Genomic DNA, 26,780 nt, shown 5'->3' with positions numbered 1-26,780 from the left:
AAAGAGCGTAACCTTTTCGATATCAACAAAAATGATTGTCTAATATACAGAAATTACAGTGGTGTTTGAAATTAACAAACTCAATCATTATTAACAGAAATATGCAATTATATATGTGGATTGATATATTTTAATTTATCCATCCATAATAATTTATGTAAGTTCAATATATCCTGCCATAAATGAAATATCAAATTCTGATGAAATAAAATGCATATTTTCATTTTTTGTATTTTTACTGTCAAAATTCATTTTTCACTGCAGTAAAACATGTTTTTCATATTTTCACTGGTGTCCGCCAGACTACTTTCGTCTTAATTTAACCAAAAAACAAAATCAAAGTCTTAATAATAGTAAAGGTAAAAAAAGGAAAAGGTATGTAACAAACAGAAAATTCAAGTTTTTTTCTTTAAACACAGGATTAATTTCATCCTGTGGTATGAAAATTAACATATTTCACTGGAGGCTAAAGCCACTCATGATAACTTATTTTCATACCATTGAATGAAAATAAATCCTGTATTAATAGAAAACGTCACTCGTAAAATATTCATTTTTATACCACTAGATGAAAATAAAGTCTCTATTTATAGAACTTGTATATTTATATAAACTTGAATATCCTTTATAATTATATCATATCAAATAAACAAAAACTTAACATCTTTAAAAAGGAATATCAAAACAAATGAGGCAATATTTTTACACCTATCTTCAATCCAGACTGAGAATAGAGGTTTCTGTCAGAAATGTTTTTACTAAATCTATTTCCATACTTAAAGGAGGACACTTTAAAAATACAAATGTCTAGCATGCACTTTCAAGAATTTCCCTACTAATGAAGTTTAAATATTATGCTTTTCTAAGAAAATATTATGCTTTTCTTAATCTATTTCGTTTACCTTAGAGACTAATTTACCTCATTTTTATATGAATGTAATCATAAAAATGTAAAAGTATGGTTAACAAGAGCTGTTAGTAGGACAGCTATTGACTATCAACTATTCTAAATGCTTAATAGTAAAAGAGCCTTGATAATGTAAAAGGGCCAATTTTTTTTTCAAATCCATGTTACAATTATAGGCAGATTCCTTTTATGCTCTCATAGAAGTGTATAAAATTAAAAGCCAGATGTCAATGGAATATGAAAATATCTGAAGTGGTACACAAACTTTAACATAAATTCTAAGTCTAGGAGAGGCATAATTCTGTCAAAATGCTTGATAGAGTTACCCCCTCAAGTCTACAGGTTGGGATCATGATGGTGAACAAGTGTGCAAAGTTTTAAAGCCATGGACTTTGAATATTTGAGGTGGTACACAAACTTTAACATAAGTGGTTATGCAGATGCTTAGGTAGCTAGGATGGCTCTACTTATTCTTATCGAATAGTCGAGCTAGAAAAGGGACACAATATTAAAGGAAATTGACCAGTGATTTATATGCCTGCATTGGCTTAATAAATCGTCATTCTTCAAAACCCTAATATATCAATATGGTATGCACAATGGTAATATAAAGGTGGATAAATCATGTTCTTCACAGAAGAAAACAAAAACAGTACAGCTTTTAAACACTACAACATTCACTGTCATCTTAATAAATTAGAAACACTAAACAATACACAGTGACATATGATAAACATAAATATTATAAAATTATCATTGTTTTTACAACAACTGTTTTACCATCTAAAATACCTGGCTGTAAAGAATTATTTTTAGAATAACCTATCATTAAAAAAAAAACGCTGCATAATAAAACAAATTTTCAAATTAACAATTTTCCAATGTTTTATTATTTAATTAAAACACCTGGTTTGAAAGAGAGTTAAAGTATAGTTTATAACAAACTCTGAAGAAATTTACTTTCTGAAATCCTTTATTTAAACATTTAAAGCTATTCATCATAGTTACCAATGAAAATAAAAGTTTCCCATTTTATAAAAGGTAAGGCATGGACAGGTCATAAATTACCCACAGGTGAAAACTAATATACTCAAAGTATCATAGCATATGTTATAATTGTTCTTTTAGTAGTGAGAAATGATTTGTTTTTTGCAATAAATATTGCTTCAGCAGTAAGAAATTATTCCTTTTCATAATATATGCTGTTTCAGTACTTAGAAATGAAAAAGAACAAAAAAAATAGAACCTAATTAGAATCAACATTAATACTGCAGAGTATTATTATAATACATTTTCATCAAAGAGAAATTGTAGTTACATTATCCATCTATTGGACACAGCTAGATTTGACTTTAAGTTACCACTGGAATGAACCCAGCCAGCAGAAACCCCGAGTACCTCTCAATAGTCTAATCCAGTGACTTCAGGCTGTTAAAGAAAAAAATAACCCACATATTCCTCTTGAAAGCCCTAAAAACAAATTAAAAAAACCTGAATTTCATTGGAATAAAATCAACAAAACAGATAATTTTCTTAGGTTTACAAAGTAAGTACTAAATTTTACAAAGAAATTTTTTTTAATGTCAAGATATCAGAGACTTATATTAAAGATTTAAATAAAGCTGCATGAAAATATTAACAAGTACAGAATATGTTGAAAGTGTTGACTATACAAGTATATGCATGTCACTTTATCGTCATGCCAACTCAACAAGATACTGAGGTTATGCAAAGTAAACAAACAGTGGATTTTACCACAAACTTAAAATACTCAACTTATATAATATTTTACTGTATAAAGCCATTAGATTATGAAATTCAAGTAAAATTAATTTAAAAAACAATACAAAAAACAACAAGGGGTTGCTCTTATCTTACTTAATTCTCAATATCAAATTAATAACTTGGACCGTAAGATATGTTCACTTCAAAATTTATGTAAAATTATTAAAAAAGTCTTAGATTCTAACACTTATCACACTCTTTGTAATATATGACATAGTTAACTGGTTAACTATCATCTATCATGACATGGTTAACCAGTTAACTATCATCTATCATGACATGGCTAACCGTTAACTATCATCTATCATGACATGGTTAACCGATTAACTATCATCTATCATGACATGGTTAACCAGTTAACTATCATGACATGGTTAACAGGTTAACTTTCATTTTAAAGTGGATTGGTCTACAATGGGCACATTATTTTCATGAGTATTTCAAGTACTGGAAAAAATACACAACAGAAATGTATCATTTGGATATTCTTATAAAAATTTGCTTGAAAATAAAAATGTTGCTTTAGTTCTAAGTGATTTAGAGTGAACATTATATATGATGAATAATAATATTTTGTTCTAAAATATTTTTTATCTGCTATATATGTAATATCGTATCAGGTATCTCACACTTGCCAACAATTTTGTTTTGTGGTTTGTTGTTATATTGTCTGATACTAAATACTAGCAATGAATTTAATCATTGCATAACGTACAGGCCTTCCATTATAGACCAATTCACTTTAAATCAACATCGCAAAACAATATCTATAACTCAATAACGGTTCACATATCAACTTGTTTCATTTTTCTCCTACATTAACATCAACATTTTCATTCAACAAACAAGCCATTATAATCACAATGAACATTAACCAGTTAATTAATAACAATAACTTCTCCATCAGTTTCATTTATAACATGCTGTATTGAATCTTCCAATACATCATCAACAATACAGTATTTTTGACATAAATTTCGAAAAATAAGAATTTTGAAAAAGAAAAGTCTATTCTAATAAAAGCCACTATCATAACTCCTGTAGGTATAAAAGCGGACATAATGCCTGGCGGTTGTTTGCTGCCCGAACCAAAATCATTCCCTCTACTTCTTCACCTATTTGTAATACAATCTGTAAATAAATAATTTATTATGTTAATTTAAATAACAAGTATTGACACATTACTTTTTCATACAATTGTAAGTATAAGTAAACAAGAGGGCCATGATGGCCCTGAAGTCGCTCACCTGTATATAGGCCCCCAGAGCAGGGCCAGTTTAAACCACAGGGCTTTTATTTCAACAAACTTGGTAAACACCCATTAGAAGACATTTCATGCTAAATATCTAAGCTCTAGGTCTTTGAGTTTTTTAAAAGAAGATTTCTTAAGTTTTTACTACACACATATGTGACATATAATTGAAAACAATGACCCCCCCCCACCCTGACGGGTCCAATTTTTACCCCAGGGTTTTTATTGAACAACCTTGGTAGACACTCACTCAATGGTGTTTCATGGTTAGTATCTAAGCTCTAGCTCTTTAGGTTTTTTAAAAGAAATTTTTTTATGTTTTTACTATACACATATAAGAGAAAAATTAATGGTCTCCCGCCCCCTTTGTTCCTCCCCCCCCCACCCCCGGCAGGGCCAATTTTAATCCAAGGGCTTTTATTTGAACAAACTTGGTAGACATCAATTAGAAGATGTTTCATGCTAAACATCTAAGCTCTAGCTCATTGGGTTTTTTAAAAGAGAATTTTTAAGTTTTTACTATACACATACATGTATTGTTAAAAACAATGACACCCCTGGGGCGGGGCCAGTTTTGACCCCAGGGCTTTTATTTGAACAATCTTTGTAGACACTTACTAGAAGATGTTTCATGCTTAATATCTTAACTCTAGCTATTCGGGTTTTTTCAAGGAAGATTTTTAAGTTTTTGCTATACACATATAAGGAAAATGAATGACCCCCTAATGCGGGGCCAATTTTGACCCCAGGGCTTTTATTTGAACACACTTTGTAGACACTTACTAGAAGATGTTTCATGCTTAGTATCTAAAATCTAGCTATTTGGGTTTTTTCAAAGAAGATTTTTTAAGTTTTTGCTATACACATATTAGGAAAATCAATGACCCCCAGGGGCAGGGCCAATTTTGACCCAAGGGCTTTTATTTGAACAAACTTGGTTGACATCCATTAGAAGATGTTTCATGCTAAATATCTTAGCTCTAGCTCTTTTGGTTCTTTAACAGAAGATTTTTTAAGTTTTTACTATATGCATATAGGGAAAATCAATGACCCCCTGGGGCGGGGCCAATTTTGACCCCAGGGCTTTTATTTGAACAAACTTGGTAGACACTCACTAGAAGATGTTTCATGCCCAATATCTAAGCTCTAGCCTTTTGGATTTTTAAAAGAAGATATTTAAAGTTTTTTCTTTCGGTTGCCATGGCAACCAGAGTTCTGCATGGAATTAAATGCTTTGAACAATTTTCAAAGGTGACCACCAAAGGAACATTCCTGTGAAGTTTGGATGAAATTGGCTTAGTGTTTTATGAGGAGATGTCATTTAAAGTAAAAGTTTACGGACAACGGCCGAAAAGTGATCACAAAAGCTCACCCTGTCACTTTATGACAGGTGAGCTAAAAAGTACATAAATGTGCAAATGATATAGAAATAATTAGTAACTGCATCTAATTATCTTCATTTTACTGTAACATATGCTAAAAAAATATAAAATGACCTTGATAAACCAGACTTTTGATTGCATACATTTTGCAAATTCTATAAATATGAGAAATATATCCATAAATTTGTCATCAAATACAGTGAAATAAGAATCCCTAAAGAAAGCCCAACGCGGCAAAATTGAAAATGTTGCAGGCTCGGTTTGATTGAGTCTGTTCATGGACGGTACTGTCAAGTGCAAACTCCCGTCCACGCCCCCTAGCACCGGCTTAAGCAGAATTCAACATTTAATATGAACTGGTAAAATTTAGAATTTGGAAACATATGTGTTCATATGGCGGTTATCATGGAACCTTCAATGTGACACGTTAGTGCCATTCCATGAAAAGCGGCATATTGTCCCCAAGTAAAAAATGCATGTGCCCTAAACGAGAAAACAATGGACGGAACTAAATAAAATGGAATTTTGAAAGGGGATCTGAGGTTATGAAGCCTGCATATCACAGATATAACGTCAAAAGACAAATTTAAAAAGCAGGCCTCATATCCTAAGGGTGATTCATAACGTCAAAAGACAAATTTAAAAAGCAGGCCTCATATCCTAAGGGTGATTCAGTATTTTTTTGATACAGAATGAAATTCATCAAAATGAAAAAATTAATTTTAAAATACCCAACCAAAAATAACAAGCTATAATAATATCTGCCTAATCAATAATACTGATAAGATTACCTGATCTTTATGAAACTTTATAGAATAATTGCCATCTGAGAGATTTAAAGGCTGTAACACCTGGAAGACCCTCTGATCTAATTGCAATGGTATCACATACGTTGCTGGAAAATATCCTGTTCTTCCATGGGTTTTGCCCTGAAAATCAACAAATACATGTTCGATTGATTAGATTAAAGTAGTTCATACGATAAGTGTCATGTATAAATAGAAAGCTTTAGATTAAATTGTATCAGTAGTCAGAATATAGACATATTACAGTCACATTTTCTGACTGAATTCAAGACCTTCAGGACAAACTTTTTGTCCACATATTTTACAATACAAAATTTCTTTACAATCTCTGAAACTTTTGTTAACTAGCGATAGGCCTCAGTGCCAGTATAGAAAGTTTTCCAATTTGACCTAATATAAGTATCTAGTTCATTTAGAAAATAGAGATATTAAAATCCCTTTTGTATCATAGTTTGGAGACCTTTCTGTTGAAAATGTGTCAGGGTTAAATCGTATACATATACATGCACAGTGCGTTAACTGGAGTGCGGGTATTAGTTACCCGCACTCCAGAGCATGCCCATTGATTGGCTCATTTTTGCTGGGGTTTACATATTGTGACGGCAGAGAAAAGGAAAGCGACAGAAATATCATATTCAGATGTTCGTTCATTGGTTCATTTTTGCCGGAGTTTCATATTGTGACAACAGGGAACATGTTTTTATGTTTGACTATGATACAAAAGAGAAAGAACATCAAACACTCGGCTATCTGATTAACTACGCCCCCTCGTACAAATCAGATAGCCTCGTGTTTTGGTGCTCTTTCTATTACATAACTTTAAATATTAGTAGCAATATTGATTGAACTTACTTTCCACCAATCTTTTTTGGAGCTGTCTGTAACATTAACTCGCCAACCTGCCCTAAAAATAGAAATACACGGGTATTGTATAATTAAAAAAACATCATTCAGAAAAATTGCTAAAACTGATTACTGAAATAAAATTTTATTGGAAAAGCACAGGTCTTTCTTGCATACCATATCTTGTTTGTTAATTGCATGTGTTCAAGATTATATCTAAAATGAACCTTTGAGTACTTGCATTGATTTTAAGCGATTACTCAAATTCATTAATAACAAGTTCAACTTTCATCTGATTTACACCGATATGTTTGAATGCCATTCATTAAAGAAAAAATAGGTCATATAATACCTTTAAATATATGTTATCAATAATATCTTTTTTTTACTAAATATGCTAATATACTGAACCCTTAATTTATATTTACAAAATATAGTAATATACTTGCCTCATAGTAATATCAACCAAAAGGGTCATACAATTCCATAAAATCTTTATTTCACAAATATGGTCATGTAATCCCATCAGATTTTCCAAATATTTTCATATAATCCCGTGAGGTATTTTTTCCCCCCCCCCAAATATGGTCATATAATCCCATGTCAGGTTGATATTTCCCAAATATCGTCATATTATCCCATGAGGTCTATATCATATAATCCCATGAGATCTATATTTTCCAAATATGGTCATATAATTTCCTCAAATCTGTATTCCCAAAACATGGTCAAATTATCCGCATCAGATCTGTATTTCTCAAATAAGGTCATATAATTCCATCAGATCTCTATTTCCCAAATATGGTCATGTAATCCCTACCAAATATGGTCACATAATCTCCTTAAATCTACATAACTAAATATGGTTAAATGCTTACCTTAGATCTATATCGTCCTTCTCCTTGGCTTTAAAATTATATAATGCTACATACAAATTTTTGATTTCTTTCTTTTGGGATTTCTGAAAAAAGAAAGAAAAAAGATTTAGTAAGAATAAAATTGCGACTAGAGGAATAACCTATGTACAACTTATTAGAAAATATATATCTTTTTCAGAGAGCAAATACATAATCATTTGACAATATCCTATTGTCACGGTATTGAACTATGCACTAATTAGGGGAGATAGTAAGCAGCAGGATAGCTCAGTGGGTAGAGCCAAGGTACCGTATTCCAGAGTTCAATTCCAAGGTTCAAGTCCCAGTCAGACTGCACATTTTCCTCACCTAATTAATGAACAGTTCAATACCGTTACAATAGGTTATTGTTAGATGTTTATGTACCTGTAAGACTTAAAAGTTGAATCTGTATTAATTGAACCACAAAATTATCTATTTGTGAAAGAAAACACACCGATTAACGGACAAGCTGATTCTTCATGCCCATTTCCAAGGGCATATAATATAAATCTAACTGAAATAAAGCAAGCATCTTTATAATATTTATTTATTAAATAAATTATGTTATTTTTCATGCTATACGTTATAAAACTTTAACTTACTGGTGAACCTTTTGGCGAGGGTGAGAAACTTCTGTTCTTTTTCTCCTCTATTTCTAGAGAGCTTGCTTTAGCAAATGCAAACTTCTTTCGTAAACTTGATGCTGAGAAAGTAAACTTCTCCTCGGGACTCTGTGTTCCTACTGAGAGGTAAAAAGAAAACAAATATAATATTTAATCAAAGAATTCACAATGTTATTTATTCTGTAGGTGTCACTCTGTCAATACAGAATTGTCCCCAATATGTTACTTTGTGTATGTGTGATATCAAGGGAGGTAACAAGAGACACAATTTGGAACTTATTATCCAATAAATCATACCATGACATGTTTTATCTGTAGCCAGCTTAGTCCCCTATTACGGACCAATGAAATATTCATTTGCTATGCTATTTTTTCATTTTCCCACAAAGTTCTTAGATATTTTATCTGAAAGACATATAACAAATGCAATGGCTGCAAGTGCATATCAAAGGTAATCTTAATAGAAGTTAATTTTTCAAACTGTATCTCCTTTCATTTAAACACAGGTATGCTTTTTGCTGTGTCTATCTAGTTATGCCCACTTTATCCTCTTGATCTTGATTTTTCGCTTTGATTCTCTATCAATATTTTATAAATATAAATTATATTAGATTTGGTACATTAAGTTTTCATTCTTCAAAATTGCTATGTATATGATGAAATGGCTACTTGAATGAGCTTCTGAAGTCAATCAAAATCATTGTGCTTATTTTCATTATTCTTCAGGTAAACAAAAATCTCATTTAATCAGAGCATCCATTAAGATATTTATTCTTGTTTTCTATATCTGTTTGTTGTATGATTTAACTTCATACAAATACTCCCACTGTTTTTATATACAAGCATTTCAACAAACTATGATCTATATCTTAATGCATTTACCCCACGTCTTTTGTAATATTTTACATTGTTTTGTATGGAAAAATATGTTTTTGATGTTAAACAGACATTACTGTTGATATCTTAAAGGCTGAACAGAAAATATTGTTCAAACATATTGTTAAGTTGATAGTAAAAATGTGTTCATATTTGTTTTTCTGTTAATCAAAATGTCAATTAATATGAAAGTTATATATCAGTCTACTTAACAATTTAAGAAAATATCAAAGTGAAAATTATCAAGGCTATCAAAAATGTTTGTTATGTTAAATGCATATTCCATTTTATTTCTGGTTTTAACACTTAATTTGTATTTTAGGAGCAAATGCACTTCATTATATTCATTTTCTGTACGACTTTTGTTGACATTAAACATCTTTATCCCTTCATTCCAGAAAGAACTTTATGGAAGCAGTTCAGGGGAGATAATGTTGTATTACCCAAAAGGTTTTAAGACCAAGAGTCATGATGTTTTTAGCTCCCTGGATTTTTATTTGGGCTGTCAGATTTCCCTTGTAAAACATAATTTTAAGTAGATATTTTTTTTCTAAAAAAAAATCCAATTCATACTTACCTACACTCTGTCCTATTTTTTTCATCTGTAGTCCAGTTACTCATTACTTGTTTACCAGCATATTTTAGTTAGTGTTAACTTTTATCTACTTATTAGTGTTAGTAATGGACAAAAACATTATATCTAATTACCTCCCTTTTATATATTCAAGCAATTTGATTATTTCATAAAAGCTTAGACCCAACATAACATGCCAAGCAATATTTCTAGATGAGAATTATTATAATACTATAAAAGACAAACACAAATTTCAGGAGGTATAAACCTTTGTATAAAACTTATTGAACACCACATACAAAAAGATTGGAAAACGAATAAAGCAATGAGTTCTTTTATTTCCACATTTGCTTTTGACTAATTATAATGATTTTATGGTCTTACAAACCAGGGTCACATGAATAATGAGTAAGCTGATGATGTTAAAATGTAGCTAAATTAACATAGAAATATCATGGCGAAAACCATTTACCTAAAAAGTCAGTTACTTTAGCCACAGCACTTACTAGTTTTAGGATGGTTACTCAAAAAACAATCCTTAGTCCATGACAAACCCATGCATTGACCATGATGCAATTAAGCTAGACAATGTGCATGTTGGGTAATGAGGAGGGGGATAAAATGCTATGCTGCTATGGGTATGAAATAAATGATGCACGATAATGATATGTTGCTTAAGTTCTAGAATTAACTGTGCTTGTAAAACTAAATTTCTTACTAAACTGCTTAAATGATACTTTCCCAGAAATCACTGATCTTTAACTCTATTAATGATACTGCTAAATGAATATAAATTAAAGAAGTATGAACAGCTAAAGTTATATTGTTTATATTTTCTACAATGATAAAGAAACCACTAATTGTGCTAATGATAGTTATATACAATATTAAATCTACTGTAAACTTAAGCCTATTGGATACATTTGGTTATAATTTAAATACAAGTAACAGGGTTAATCTAATAAGGTACTAGGAAAGTTTATAATTAATACTGGTTAAAAAAAATATCTTCAAACTATAAATTTGATAGGGAAAGTTGTGTGGATAGTCAATTTAACGACCCTATATTGATAACCCATTGTCAAAAACCATGGTTAGTTGGTTTTACCTCCAAAGCAAGTGTTAGTGAATGAACTGCTTTTCTTCTTTGTGGATTCATCAATACCCAAAAGTTGTTTGGGTGGCTCAGGGGTATCCAGTGAAAAGCTTTTCATGCGAGCATTTAACTTCTTTCGTCTCGTCTTTGGACTGTGCGATACTGTCAAATAAATGCAAAAGATTCCATGTCCATAAATGCACACTAAAACCAAAACCAAACCATTGCTCTAGATAAATAAACTGTTTCTACTATTGTTAAAAGAAATAAAAAACATTCTATTTATATGGTTATAGACATAACATCACTAAATTTAAACTTGGCACATCTCCTGTTGCATCAATTCAATTAATTAATTGGAAGAATTAACTGATCGTTTCACTGAGAAATCTAAACATTTAATCAATCTTTTGATGTTGGAAAACAAATGGGGATAAGACTTTAATCAGAAACTATTTAAAGTGCAATTAATTTAAAATAGAAAAAAACATTTATAAATTGTTTAGGTAAATTTCATCAAAGCAATTTATCTATTTACTCAATGGAAACTGTGTGTACGAAGCAACAGACATGCGCCAAGTTTTCTAAATTCTAAATTAACATCATAACAGCATATAGTATATTATGTCTCTACAATAATAATATATACATGTACTACCTAAAACCTACTAAATAATAATATGATTATCAATTCAAAACTAAAACAGTAAATCAATGAACTGCTTTTAAAAGAAAAAAAAAACATTCAAGAACAAAAACCAGTCTAATGAAAGTAAATTAATTTAACTTAGGTTTACGATTAATCATTTTCTATAAAAATATGACACCATTTCCTGTAAAACATAATTCATTTTAAATTCACCAAATTCTAGCAAAATAAATAAGTCATCATGCATTTGTTTTCAATTTCCAGCAAAGCAACAATTCCTGTCAAACATTAATGGTAACTCTTCTTCTGAATCTGCGCATTTTAAGAAAGCAACATGAAAATTGCCATCTTCAGTGGTTATATATAACCAAAAGCCAGATACATAATGATGACTAAGGGTTAGTTTCAGATCACCAGCATTCTTATATGCATGATATTGCTTTAATTCATATATAACACAATTTGACTTTGTGGCAAACTATGGTCTTTTAGTTAACTAGAACTCCGTGAGTCGGCTGTGTCGCCTTGTGAACAATGTAGTTTAGGAGAAATGGCCAGGACAAAAATGAAATATGAAAAATAACAAAGGGCAATAACTAAAACTATAATAAGTGCAGAGCAGCAGTTTCTGTGCACTGCACTTCTTATCAATAAGATCTATCATTCTATGATGTTTCAAGTCCATAGCTTTCATACTTGAGGAGAAATGACCAGGACAAAAATAAAAGTAAGAAAAATCAACAAAGGGCAAATAACTCAAAAATAAGAAATGCAGAGTATCAGTTCTTATGCACTGCACTTTCAGGACTAACATACTGCAGTAGTCTATATCTCTATATGAGTTTCCAAGTCACACATTCACTTCCTAGTGTAAAACTTTAATTCTTGATCAGAATGGCCTCGGACTAAAGGGTTACAGTACTCAGCAAAAATTAACAAGCTTAGGCACGTATATGCGTACAAAATATAACAATAAAAAAAAAAAAAAAAAAAAAAATAAATAAAAATAAAAAAAAAAAAAAAAAAAAAAAAAATTACATATTTAAGTGGGATAAAAATTTTTAATTTTAAAACATTAAGAATGTACGATCAGGATAGATCATCTACTCTATTATCTGTAGAGTACAACTGCGCTCTTTCCTAATGAGAAGGCATCTATCACTCCATACAAAAGAACAGCTTTCGAAACTCTCATTGCACTTCTATAATAAACCAGTACTCTGCTTTTTATACGTTAATGGAGCAAATTTTATTATGTGCAGCCCAGCACGAATATTTCCAACAGCTACTGACACATATATTACAGTATAGAGGCATATACAATCACTTCTACAAAAATATAGAATATGCATTGTTAGTTACCTGTTCTTGCGTGCACTGCAACTTTTTCTTTACCGAGTGCGAATTCTATCATGCTATTAAGTTTTCTATAAAGTTCCATGGCTTTTATACATTAAAGAAAAAAGACAAAGCCATGGCCCGGACAAAAATAAATAAAAATTCAAAGAGTATGAAAAGATTAACATAAGTAAGCATCTACTATTAACTACAAATAGCACCTGCCAGAAGTGCAGATACTGTGTTCTATGACACCTGCACTTCTTCTTAATGAGATCTATCTTCGTATTGAAGTTCAAGTCCATTAGCTTTTTTAGTTGAAGAGAAATGGCCCTGGACAAAACTTAAAGTATGAAGTTAACAAAGGGCAAAATAACTCAAAAAATAAGAACTGCAGAGTTGTACGTTCCTTGTGCACTGTCACTTCTTTTTTAAAAAACAGCCCCCTTTTTAAATAACGTAATGGACCCCAAATTTAGGGCACCCCAGAAAAACCCCCCGCAAGACAAAAATATATGAATAAAAAAAAATAAATTTTTTTAAAAAATTTTTTAAAAAAAAATTTTAAAAAGTTTAACCAAAATTTAAAAAAATAGGGAAAAATAAACAAAAAAATAAAAATTTAAGGGAAAAAAAATTAAAATTGGCAAATGTTTATTTTAAATTTAATAAAGATAAAAATATAATCTTTGTTAAATTTATGGCAATATAACAATGCTATATTTGGAAAATTTTAGTAACTATAGTCTTTGTTTAAAAAAGTTTAAAATTTTTTTAAACTATTTTAAAATTGTAAAGCTAGTGGGAAAATAATAATGATTAGATATTGTGACACTAGTAAAAGTTTGATATGACCAGAATTATTTTGTTGTTTGTTTTTTGAAAAACCAAACCCACATTTTAAAGGATCACATAGGGATTTATTTGTTTTTACTGGGAAGGGAAACCTCAGTTTGCCCCTTTGTGCATTATTTCAGTACAAACACAGGCACTTGAGTAGAACCCAATCTCATGAAATAACCAAAGCCCTGATAGGATCCAAAGTTGGTGCCCTTAACCACCTGGCCCCCCGGGGCCCAATATCACTACAGTATGTGTTAAGTATGATCCATAAATGTTGTATTACATCATGTGTATTGAAATACACAGTAACCATAATGATCTGGTTAAAGTTTATGCTTAAAAAAAAATTGTAATTGAGTAAAAATTTATACCTTGAAAAGTTATAGAAACTATCCAGGTCTTCTGTAAAATTTTAAATTTGTAAAATTATACTACTGCGGGTTAATTAAGGGAAGAAAATAATGTTCATAATATATCTGAAAGAATCAAGCTTGTATTATTGATATTAGTCAAAACAATCATGATAAAAGTAAATCGAAGATATTAAAATCCTGCCACAAAGTTAGACTAAAACATAAACAAAGCATTATGTTAGATGGAAGGTTAGAAATATATTATAATTACAAACAACCTGTATACAATCAAGCATGAAAGCCACACAAGAAATACCATGGTCCCTTTTTAAAAACCAACCATGATATATTTCAACTGTTAATAACATGACAATCTAAATAACACTTCAGAATTAAAACCAACCAAACTACAATACAGTTTAAATTGCCATAACCATTTACATCATTTATCAGTAAAAACAAGCATTCACCATTCAAACCAAGCAAAGCTTCAATCTATTATATTTTAAGCTGCCAAAACCACAAAGCATTTTGTATCTAAACTAACAAAAGCAAAATCTTCATCAAACTTACACACTAAATCACAAACCCCAAACCGATAATATTCCATACAGGTAGAAATCAACATCAGGCCACTGTTTTATAAATAATGAACAGTTATACAAGAAAGTATAGTTATTAAAAACAAAATATTCTATTTAAAAATGATTTAAAGTTTAAAAAATTTTTGAAAACCTGTCTTTTTCTATGTATCATTTTCCTTACGGACACATTTGGGAAATATTAACTTGGTCAAAAACAACTTTTATAATTTCTTTCAATGATTGACCCTAAACCTTTCACTTTCAAAAATTTGATTAAAAAAAAATACAATTTTTGGATCTATTTTTACTTTATGGGAAAGCTGTTTTTTATTAGTAAAAAAACTCATAACAATTCAAAAGCAGTTACAGCTGGTACCATGAAAGTCTTGCAAAACTTTCATAAAAAAACATAAAGTGTTAAATATAAAAAGCAAACCATCAGCACTAAAACCTTCACAATTTACTCATGCTAAAGTTCATCATTCAATTTGTTTTTGCATACTTTTCAAACAACCAATTTGCTGATAAATAAATGATGCCAGAATATATCATAAACAAGAGAATTCTTCAAAAGCTGTTATTCCTTCATCATTAAAATTAAATGTAAAATCAATTAACAAAAGAGGTACTTTATTCTTTTCATCATTAAAATTAAAAGCAAAATCAATTAACAAAATTTAATGCACTATCTCTAAGACAATGCTTCTGGCAAAATAGATATACCGTTTATACTTACCAGGAAAGTTTCAGTAAATTATAAGTTCCAAATAAATCTACAAAAGAACATCTCCAATGCTTTTCCTCCATTTTGAATCTTTCATGACCATACTATTCCAAAGTTTTAACTCTAGATTTCTTTTCTTTTTGAGTTAATTCAAATGTACATTTCAAATAAGGAACATGAAATGACTTAAAGGCAGTATGATCTTTACTTCTATTGGAGATGAAGGATTAAGCTACATTCCTGATAATGTTCACTGTCATTGTCACTTTTTTTTAATGCTATAATATGATGACCTTGGATAATTTTGAACAGAAGAATGTTTAAAAGTTCTACCAGTTCCCAGTATAAATTAGAAACCACACCCCAGACAGAGAAATCATATAAAGGATAAAAAAACTCAATCAAGGAAATGGGGTAACAGTCACTTCAGGCACATGCTTTACCTCGTCTAAATCTTTAACACTGCTAATTTCATCTATATATATCACACATATTCTACTTGAAATTCAGAATAGTTCAAACAGCAGCTGGAAGAATTTCATCCAAACACTTTATCTATCAGCAGCAAATATTATGTGTCTCATGGGACACTACAGAATGCAAGCATGTGCAAGATGACCAATGGCTGCAGCATTAGAGACAAATAATCAACCTTCTTAGCACTTTTCTTTCATTTATTTTATTTTTGGTTTAAACAGAACTTATTTTAGTTCAATTGTGTAGGAAGCTATTAGCTTATAAACACACTTTCGAATCCATTCCTGGAACTAACCAGTACTGAGCAATGAGTGTAACTTTTCTTGCTCAAGGAAACAACAACTTGCCCCTGTCAGGGTTTGAACCTATGCGGTTAGCGATCATAAGATTACTAGTCCGAAGGGTTAACCTTGGCCCTGCCGCCACTAGAATAATATTTTTCTTTGTTAACCATGTTTCATTAAAAAACCTTTCTTATACTACTAAAGCTTGCAAATGTTTTAAAGTTTTAGTTCACAAATATACCAAATTCATTCCTTATTAATTCTTTTTCTTGTTCTGTGAAGTAACTTTTATTACTTGTATTTTTATACAATAGTAGGATTCCAGTTTATATGGGAGGAAAATATAGACAAATGAAAATCACACCAATTTTTTACTTGATTTAACACATATAAGTGTAGAAAATAATCCCCAAGACAAAAAATTGCCATTAGGAGACATTCAGATTACTCAAATTGTTGTTACATTATACCGACAAAAAGGCCATCATATTTATTTACAAAACCATGGCCAATTAAGTACTTTGGAATTACTCAAATTATCTCTTTGCTGGCTGGATTGCAAATATTCTGATCTTTAAGTGCATCGGATTGAATTAGAGCCTAGAAATTACAGAAGAATTGTTACATCAGATAAAAAGGATAGGCAATAATTTCATCTTCATACTATCGAGTTCTTAACTAATATTTAAAACAATTTTAAATATTGTCATTTAGTACCATATTTGTTTCAATCTCGTTACAATGGCATAACAAAGGGTACTTTAAACAGTATAGACACAACTATAAATGAAACAGGTAGGAATGCTCAACTTAAACTGTTGATTCCAGTTTAGTTTGATCAACTTTGTTATCAAAATAGGCCCTGTCATAGGATTACAGTGTAAGTCCTGTAATGCCATAGCGGTAAATTATAGTAATTGAACAGACTCAATATATAGTAAAGTAAATACACACAACACTTACAACATGTCAAATTTGAATGATACTTATTAGTTAACTGTTCTTCTTTGAATTTTTGAATATTTCATTAAGTATTCAGTATCAAGGTACTTAAATTGAGAAGCCATAAGTGTAGTCTTGCCGTGGGAACTTTATGCTGATGGCATAATTTTTTTTTTCATGATAACTATAAGTGGTTACAGACCAGAAAAAACACAAACATTGTCAAAATACAACATTAAGAATATTCAGCATTTCTAAAATTTATTGATAGATTTCATATAAGGATAAATAGCACACTTTTTGACCAATGAAGATACATAACAGAGTAAATAATTAAACATATTAAATAATTAATGATCTAGGTAAACTAAAATATCAGTAAGAATAGCATGGCTTGATTGAAACAGGTTACTTTTTGCTTCAGAACACAATGCTGCTAATTTTCAATTTAAAAGCTAGCACAAAAAAAATGTAATTTCACTAGACTTATAATATCAGTAAGTCTGTGTTTTTGTTTGCTAAAAGTTATTATTGTACATGTTATAATATTCTACAAAATAGCGTCTGATTACAAAATAACTCAGAATGAATATTACAGAATCTCTTTTCACATTAAATATTGCATAATCTATTTAACATTGAACATGGTTAAGAATGTATTTCACATTGTATGTTATATAGTCATGATATTTGCCATAGCTATTATGCTTTTGTAACATAATTAAGCACAGTGTTAAACATGTTTGTTACCTAAATGTGCACTTTATAGAATTAACAAAAATATCAATCATTATGGATGCAGTCAATGTGAAAAAAATTGCTTATTTAGTAAAAACATGAACAAATTAAATGAACCAAGTGTGTAACCAGTAATGTTTGCTACTCGACAACATTTGGCATTCAGTCTACCTTTGTTGTAATGCATGTACATAACACTAAATAAAAAGATTTGTTAAATCTAAGATAGTGAACAGTATCTGCACTGAACATTACATGTTGCTCAGAGTGTTGATTTATCTTGCACAAAACATTACGTGTTACACAGTGTGGCAATGTTGGGTTAAAACATCCCATCATTTGTTTCATCTTTTAAAGGACTTAATTTGAATTATTTTCACACTGAGAGTCACAATTTTATAATACGATTTGCAAGGGTAACATATAGGAAGAAAAACCTAGAATCATATATAACACCGATTTAATGAAATTTCTATGATGCTAAAACAATATCAACAAAAACAATAATTTTGTTGACGAGTTTCTACCTGATATTGGTACCATATTGGTAAAACAACAATGAAAAAAACATGATTTTTATGTAAATATAATGTACTTTTTATGAGTGTAAACGTCATGGAATAAAAATAAAATAATCATAAAAATAACAAAACAAACAACAAAAATAATATGAATATAGAGAAAACATTTACAACTTTTCTCTTTCCTTCTTTTATTAATTGCCAACTCAGATCAATAATAATATTACAAGAATAATCTTTAACATCAATGATGCTCCTAGATGATGCTTTTACAAAGCTAAAATTTTGGCCTTACTGTAAACAAAATGAACATATAGCCACAGTGACCTTGACCCTATTGACCTGAAATTTTACTCAACGGTAGATGTCAAAAGAAGGTAAAAACATACCGAATATCTGACATAACTGTCAATAAAGAAAGACAAAATGAGAAAAAGTAAGTAAATGTGATGTAAAGATAGATGAAAAGACAAACTATCAACTATTTGTCATATTGGCAAGGTTAAGATATTTTAAACTCCCACAAAATATGTAAAAAATATTAACAATTCATACCATACAATGTGAGTTTAAAACATTTAAATCCTTACAGAAGTTTAAACAAGAAAATGATTAGCATAAATTACAATAAAAAGGGATATCAAAGGAACAATTAGGGCCGCATGTTTGTAGGGTATCTATGGATATGTCTTGGTTTCTATGGAAACAACAATTACAATTTTACTTATAAATATTAACAACTTTTGTCTTTATATACAAAAAAATTGGTAGAAAACAACAACAAAAACAACAACATTTACAACAAGTAATGCAACCTACAATGCACTAAATTTATAGTAAATTTTTATACAAAAAAAACAACACAATAAATATTATTATAATATAATTATGTTTTACCTACATCTTATGTCAGCAATATTACAAATTTTATGGAAAAAAAATATGATATTATGTTCTGAAAGTAATAAAATAATTAACCATAAATGGTTTTTAGAATGGACTTAATATTATTCTTCTTTATGCCATGAGCAATAATTATTACACCCCTTAAATTATTTAATATCATTTTCTGATTTGTTAAGTTCTTATTTCCATAGAAATGTAATGCAATTTAAGTGGCTGCCTTTAACAGGGGCTGATATACATGTATAATCATAAGATTTTTTTTTATACTATAATAATTTATTAATATAATCAAAGGTACCTTGTATAACATTACAAATTACTACAGCACTAAACTTCTATCACAGAAATGTTTTTATCTACATCTATACATACAAAATATACATCTGCATCTATTCATTTCAATATATACGGTCTGAAAAAAATGTTAAGAACATTTGAAAAATATCTATTCTTGTTTCTATGACAAAAACTAATATCTAAAGAAAACAATTATATTAAAACATGTCATCATCTTTAGAATTACAGCAATTTTAAAATGTCTGCATTGTAAAATCATATTATGTACGACTTAAGTCAATTCATAGAATATAAAAAAAATAAATAAAAATTATCCTGAACAGAAAAGTGGTTAGGCGTCTGGTAAAATGCAGTAGAACATATTCTCAATTAATCATCATATACAAATCAAGCATTCCTCAGGAATAAACAATAATTTGTCTGTCAAGACATTTGATTTAAAAAATATGCTAAGATAAATAAATATGGCACTGTAGCCAAACAACATATTCCTAGTCAACTACAAGACTATGTAAAACATTAATCTTATGATGATACAAACATTTTTTCATTTTCTTTTACGATCTTCTAAATAACTCACACACAAAAACATATTGCTTCATTTATAAACAAAAATCTTACATCTTTATATAATTATAAGTAACAGATATGTTCGAAAAAAGGTAAATATCACTTGCCTTATCTGTACTCTATAGAGTTGTTTTGAAAATATTGGAATTAATATTTTATATAAATAATTATTTTGAATGATTTCATTCTCAAAAAGGCAATACAGTCAACCCTTCAAAATCAGCCATACCTTTTTTTGCAATAACCTGAACTGTCCTATGGCAATGTGAAGAGTTTTAATTAGTATCAAAATAATAAAATGTACCTGCCAACAGATGAGCACGCTGTTCTAGTGCTATACTGTTGGCAAAGGTTTGTACTTTTTTGGCTAGAAGTAAAATCCCTTAATTATAGTCTAGATGTTTCTCTACATTGACCTTGACACTCACTGACCTGAGCAATATTAATATTTTTATCAAAAAAGTTTTCTTAATGTACAATTCTATTAATTAATATAGAGTGAAAAGCTTATGGAAATCTAAAAATTTAACTTTTTTCTTTTATATTGTATTCAAAGGACCAAACATAATTCAGCAATTTGAACACAAAAAAAGTCTGAAAATATTCAGTTTCATTTCTATTGGTTATTCTACTTCTTCAAAATGCAGTTACACATAAAGATATAATTTATATATGCAAGGAATGTCATGTTATAGTAACTTTCTATGTTTTTGTATTTTGTTATGATCAGCATGGGAAAACTGATATCTTGTTTAACCTTCGGTTTTGCTAGATACTGATTTTCCCAACCTGGTTGCTTGTTGCAAAATACTAAGCCTAAGAAAGCTACTACAACACAATTTTCTGTTTCTTATATACCTATTAATTTCAAGACAAAAAGAGATTCAATTTACCGAATTGTTATTGTTTTTGTGACAAAAATGGATCACTTCTCCATTGTCTGTCTGTCTGTCTGTCACAAAACTTGTCACAGTTTGACCCTTCAATTCTTTTTTTTTTTTTCAATAAAAATATTTTTTTTTGTCCAGAAACTACTTCTCTTATACTACTAATGCAAGTTGAGTGAAACTCGTTAACTACCTCAAGTACTTGCTCACTTTTAAATGGTTTTCTGGTTGAATGATTTTTTATGAGTTATGGCCTCTGAATATAGGTTGTTAATATTTTTGTGTCTCTTGCTACACAGTAGCTGCAACATGCAATTGCTTATCATCAGCTGACAGATGTGGTCACTGATAGCTGTAGGGAATAAATTTCATGAATGATGGTTAAAAACATCAGCTTTGCAAGGAGACATACACTGAGGTGTATCAGTTACCATTTCAAAATACAATTTAATATGTAATACACATTAAGAAAGGAAAATATAGTCCTACCCTTCAATATAGAGTACCAAATTTGTGACTTATATAATACCAAGTTTTCTGTTTGTTTAATATTTAAGTATTTTTGTATATTCATTGGAGGAAATTTATAGGTATACAATTTTTTTTTTAATTCTATGTGATCAATGTGTTATTATACATGTACACTGCATTACAAATCTTATATAATGGAAGTAGATATATGTAATATCATTCACTAGTTTTCAATCCCGGAGAACATTATAAATTTCTATTGGCTACTCTAATTTTCCAAAATGCTGATACCATGAGAACAAATATGTATATAATATATATTTCAAATGCACCTATAATACAACATCAACTATCCTACATGCAACATTTACTCCATATCCTAGATGACAAATTCTAAAAATGCTCATTTTCATATTTTCAATAATTTACTCAAAAGTGCAGCTTAGCAAAATTTTACTTTATTCAATTTGCACCCTTAGAATAAATACCAGTAAGTCTAGTTTTTTTATGACAAAAGAAGTCCAAAATACCCTTATATTATTATTTTAAAAAGATTTTTTGTAAGTTTGGCACAGTGTAAACTATTGTGAGCTAGGATTATATAGTAAAACAAGAGCCGGTTGAACCGGGTGATGCTCCCCGAATAGGTTTTGGACACAGGAAGGTTCAAAGTGTAAAAACAACCCAAATATTGTGCACGACACATTGTCTAAATATGGTGATCATTTTTGTGAAATAGGTGTAAAATCCGATTTCAAATAAAGTTATGCGCCTGACATTATTTTGCTGCAAGGTCATGCTGTGACCTTGACCTTCAACGTAGTGACCTAAATGTTGCATGCGACACGTCGATTCAATATGGTGATCATCTCTGTGAAATAGTTGTTAAATCCGACTTCCAGTAACAAAGTTATGGGCCGGACACGATTTTGCTGCAAGGTCATACCGTGACCTTGACCTTCAAGGTAGTGACCCAAATGTTGCGCGCGACACAATGTCTCATTGTGGTGATCATTTCTGTGAAATAGTTGTAAAATCCGACTTCAAATAATGAAGTTATGTGCCGGACACAATTTTGCGTCAAGGTCATGCTGTGACCTTGACCTTCAAGGTAGAGAGCCAAATGTTGCGCATGACACACCATTTTAATATGGTCATCATTTCTGTGAAATAGTTTAAAAATCTGACTTCAAATAAGGAAGTTATGGGCCGGACACGATTTTGCTGCAAGGTCATGCTGTGACCTTGACCTTCAAGGTAGCGACTTAAATGTTGTGCATGACAAGTCATCTTAATATGATGATCATTTCTGTGAAATACTTTTTAAATCTAACTTCAAATAGGGAAGTTATGGGCCGGACACGATTTTGCTGCAAGGTCATGCTGTGACCTTGACCTTCAAGGAAACGACCCACATGTTGCCCGTGACAAATCGTCTCAATATGGTGATCATTTCTGTGGAATATTTTTTAAATCCGACTTCAAATTACAAAGTTATGGACCGGACACGATTTTGCGTCAAGGTCATGCTGTGACCTTGACCTTCAAGGTAGCGACCCAAATGTTGCGCGAGACATGTTGTCTCAATATGTTGATCATTTCTGTGAAATATTTTTAAAATCCAACTTCAAATAACAAAGTTATAGACCAGACACGATTTTGCGTCAAGGTCATGCTGTGACCTTGACCTTCAAGGTAGCGACCCAAATGTTGCGCGCGACACGTCGTCTCAATATGGTGATCATTTCTGTGAAATATTTTTAAAATCCGACTCCAAATAATGAAGTTATGGACCGGACACGATTTTGCTGCAAGGTCATGTTGTGACCTTGACCTTCAAGGAAGCGACCCAAATGTTGCGTGCGACACGTCGTCTCAATATGGTGATCATTTCTGTGAAATATTTTTAAAATCCAACTTCAAATAATGAAGTTATGGACCAGACACGATTTTGCTGCAAGGTCATGCTGTGACCTTGACCTTCAAGGTAGCGACCCAAATGTTGCGCGCGACACGTCGTCTCAATATGGTGATCATTTCTGTGAGATAATTTTAAAATCCGACTTCAAATAACAAAGTTATGGGCCGGACACGAATTCGGGACGTACGTACGGACTGACGGACGGACAAGCCGACGACTATATGCTCCCCCGAAATTTTTCGGGGAGCATAACAACTGTGTATATATGAATATATCACCTGTCAAAAGTCTCTGTATTGAATTTTATAATAATAATATTTTGCTTTCTTTGATTAAAAAAGATAATTATTTTATAATTTTCAGCAGCTGGCTGTAACGATATAGTAAAAGAGACATGAATCACCATTATGAATGCACCTTCAGTGTTATAATATAACATATGATATCACATTAAATATCCAACACCATTGCCTTGACTTTATTAAATTAATCAATAGATACTACCCAATTCTGATCAGTTTGCAAAATATAAACTGTCAAGATTTAAGGCCTTTAATCTTTAAAAACTGCTTTTAAAATAGAACTACATTTTATTAAAGCTACACACCTCCACATTTTCAAGATTATCTTCCAGAAAAATATTTTAAAGTATCAAAAATGTAATTAAATGCATAATATTTGAATTTCATTAAAAAAACCCTTTTTTTATGTTTTTATGCAAAATATAACAATTTTTCAATTTTTTGTTATAATCATATTTCTATACACTGTATCTACCTGACACTTTTAAGGGCAATCTTTGTATACTATGACAATTTTCCAAATTTAATGTCTGTCGAAATAGAAGTGCCTAAGACTATAGTTCAAATAAATTTAATTGTAATTTAATTGAAAAAATAGCTTCAACTTTAACAGTTCCAACAAATTGAGATGATATAACTATGTAGAAAACAATCAGAGCTGCAATCATTCAATTTATACAAAATCATATACATGTTTTCCTTCATAATCAAATCAAATCTATATTTGCTTGACAGTATCTATATTAAACTCATATAAATTTTAAAAAATGAGAAAAAATATATGGAAGTACCAATACAAATCAAAATGCATATTCCAAAAACTTCAAAATGAGACTGTAAAAACCAAATTTGTTAATGGATTCCTAACAACAATGACTTTTGTTACTCTAAACCACCCTAGCAAATAAGAAGCTATCTTCCTGCCAACCATAGTAAGAAGACTTTTAATGGACTAGAAAAAAAATCACCTACAATGTTTTTCATCAGATAAACTGAGAAAAACAACAGAAAACAACATAATATTTTTCAGAAGTATTGTTAAAATATGTTTGTTGGTATATTGTTACATATATTCTATAATGTTAAATGACAATAATGTAAGTGGTGTTATAGTAGTATATGTTAGTCTTACAATACAAACCTTTCCAGAAGGGATTACCAAAATAAAAATTAAAACCAATTGAAACAAATCATGCAGTTCAGGAAGAAAATACACAGGAATATTGTACTTAAATTACAGAAATAACCCAGAAGATGCTTTGACTTCACTTTAGATAAAGCTCTAGTCACAAAATTTTCTAGGCTGAATGGTTTCTTCTTATAATATACACTGAAATTGACCAATCAGCTTAAAACACTGAAGTTTACAATTCTTCAATGCTCTTCTGTCCTGACCTTGTAAAGGCAAGTGCTAGATCACAATTCTGAATTTGACCAATCAACAATGCTCTACAGTTATGACAATGAAGTTGGCAAATCTGTAAAACTCTTATCACACCAATCAATTAGCAAAGCCTTTATTATCATGACTTTGGAATTGACCAACCATTTAATCTTCTACAATATTATGGCCTTGTTATTGACCAGCAAAGCTTCTACCAATGTCATGACACTGAAACTGATCAATAGGAAAAGGCTTTCTTGCCATGACTTTTACACTTTAAACAACCACCAAGTTTTATTGCCTTACAAATTTCAGCACCTATACCAATGCAGAAGTATCACATTTGTCATGTCAGTAGTCTCAAAATTCAATTTTTCTAAATTTTTCCAAAAATATACTTAAAACATTTAATGAAATCCTATGATAAAATTTTAACCCAGTTTTAACCTTGCACAGGATAATTATAAATGCTTTCAAAAAAGTTTTTTTCCCAGAAAAGAATTTCATAAAACAAGAATGTTATGCTTATCTGTTTTTGGCAAACTGACACTGCTTAGGTCATATGGTGACTGTCCAGTTGTAACAAATGAAAAAGATCTCTTGAGTAGAACAACTAACTTTCTAAACGACAACTTCCCTACATGCAAAAATCCAAAGTAAATGATTTGAAATCAGCTATTTTAAACACTTGGACACTAAGGCCTCATCATTCAGGTCCAAACCATTTGTTTGTCAATGGTAAAAAATATCAATTAACAAAAATAAATAAATAATCTTGCAATAAATCTCAATTTTAAAGATAAAATTTTAAATCAACTTTCTTTATATATCTCAGTTTAAATCCTTAAAAGCAATGAATGAGAATAATATACCAAGTAAAAATAAATATTTGCCTTCATAATAATAAAATCAAACAAGAGTTGACATTAAATTTTGTATTTTATAATATGACTGTTTATGAAACTGAACTCAATTCTTCATCATCATTCTGGTTGACTTTTGGTCTCTTGTCTCACATATTCCTTCCAAAACATACTTGACACAATAACACATTGACAAAAATGTTTCCTTGGAAACAAAGCTGATGGTTACATGACAACTAAGATAAGACTGACTGGATAACAATTATTGCACTTTCAAAATATACTCATTTTTACAGAAAAAAACTATTCAAAACTAGCATTTTGTAGGATTTTTCTGGTGACTTGTGATTTATAAGTCTGGCTCATTTGCTAGATTTACTCTTGCCTGTCTTCATGTCTTTACTGCCTTTAGGTTCAGCTAGAACTGGTGGTCCTACAAGAAACAAAGTGTTACCTAGCAACACCTTCAATAATATTGTACTAGTAACCTTAGTTTCAATATAATATGGAGCACAGTTTGTTGTAATGGACTTGTTTAAAAGTCAGGGTCCTTGTTGTTTCTTAAAGTTTCTTTAACTTCTATTATATTTGCTATCTAATACAACCTTAAGTAACTTGGAAACTTGATTTAAGACAATTTTTTTCTTTTAAAAAAAGATTAAGATTAAAATTTAGATTAAGAT

At 30.2% G+C, this 26,780-nt stretch overlaps 1 protein-coding gene across 1 annotated transcript in view; it reads right to left on the bottom strand.

The window, feature by feature from the left end:
- Positions 1-2,136: 2,136 nt before the first annotated feature.
- Positions 2,137-26,780, bottom strand: part of LOC132734687 (SH3 and cysteine-rich domain-containing protein 2-like) — a 62,233-nt gene continuing 37,589 nt past the window's right edge. Inside the window, exons 5-10 of the mRNA XM_060721480.1 lie at positions 11,056-11,205; positions 8,477-8,616; positions 7,854-7,936; positions 6,985-7,036; positions 6,118-6,255; positions 2,137-3,823 (exon numbers count right to left, since the gene is read on the bottom strand). Coding sequence (XP_060577463.1) covers positions 3,722-3,823; positions 6,118-6,255; positions 6,985-7,036; positions 7,854-7,936; positions 8,477-8,616; positions 11,056-11,205 — 665 coding nt within the window. The 3' untranslated portion in view covers positions 2,137-3,721. The remainder of the gene's footprint in view (positions 3,824-6,117; positions 6,256-6,984; positions 7,037-7,853; positions 7,937-8,476; positions 8,617-11,055; positions 11,206-26,780) is intronic.

Source organism: Ruditapes philippinarum, unplaced genomic scaffold (assembly GCF_026571515.1).
Source record: "Ruditapes philippinarum isolate M1 unplaced genomic scaffold, ASM2657151v2 ctg699_1_1_1_1, whole genome shotgun sequence".
Classification (NCBI taxonomy): Eukaryota; Metazoa; Mollusca; class Bivalvia; order Venerida; family Veneridae; genus Ruditapes; species Ruditapes philippinarum.
The sequence above is the reverse complement of the archived record's forward strand: the minus strand, read 5'-3'. Positions and strand labels throughout refer to the sequence as shown.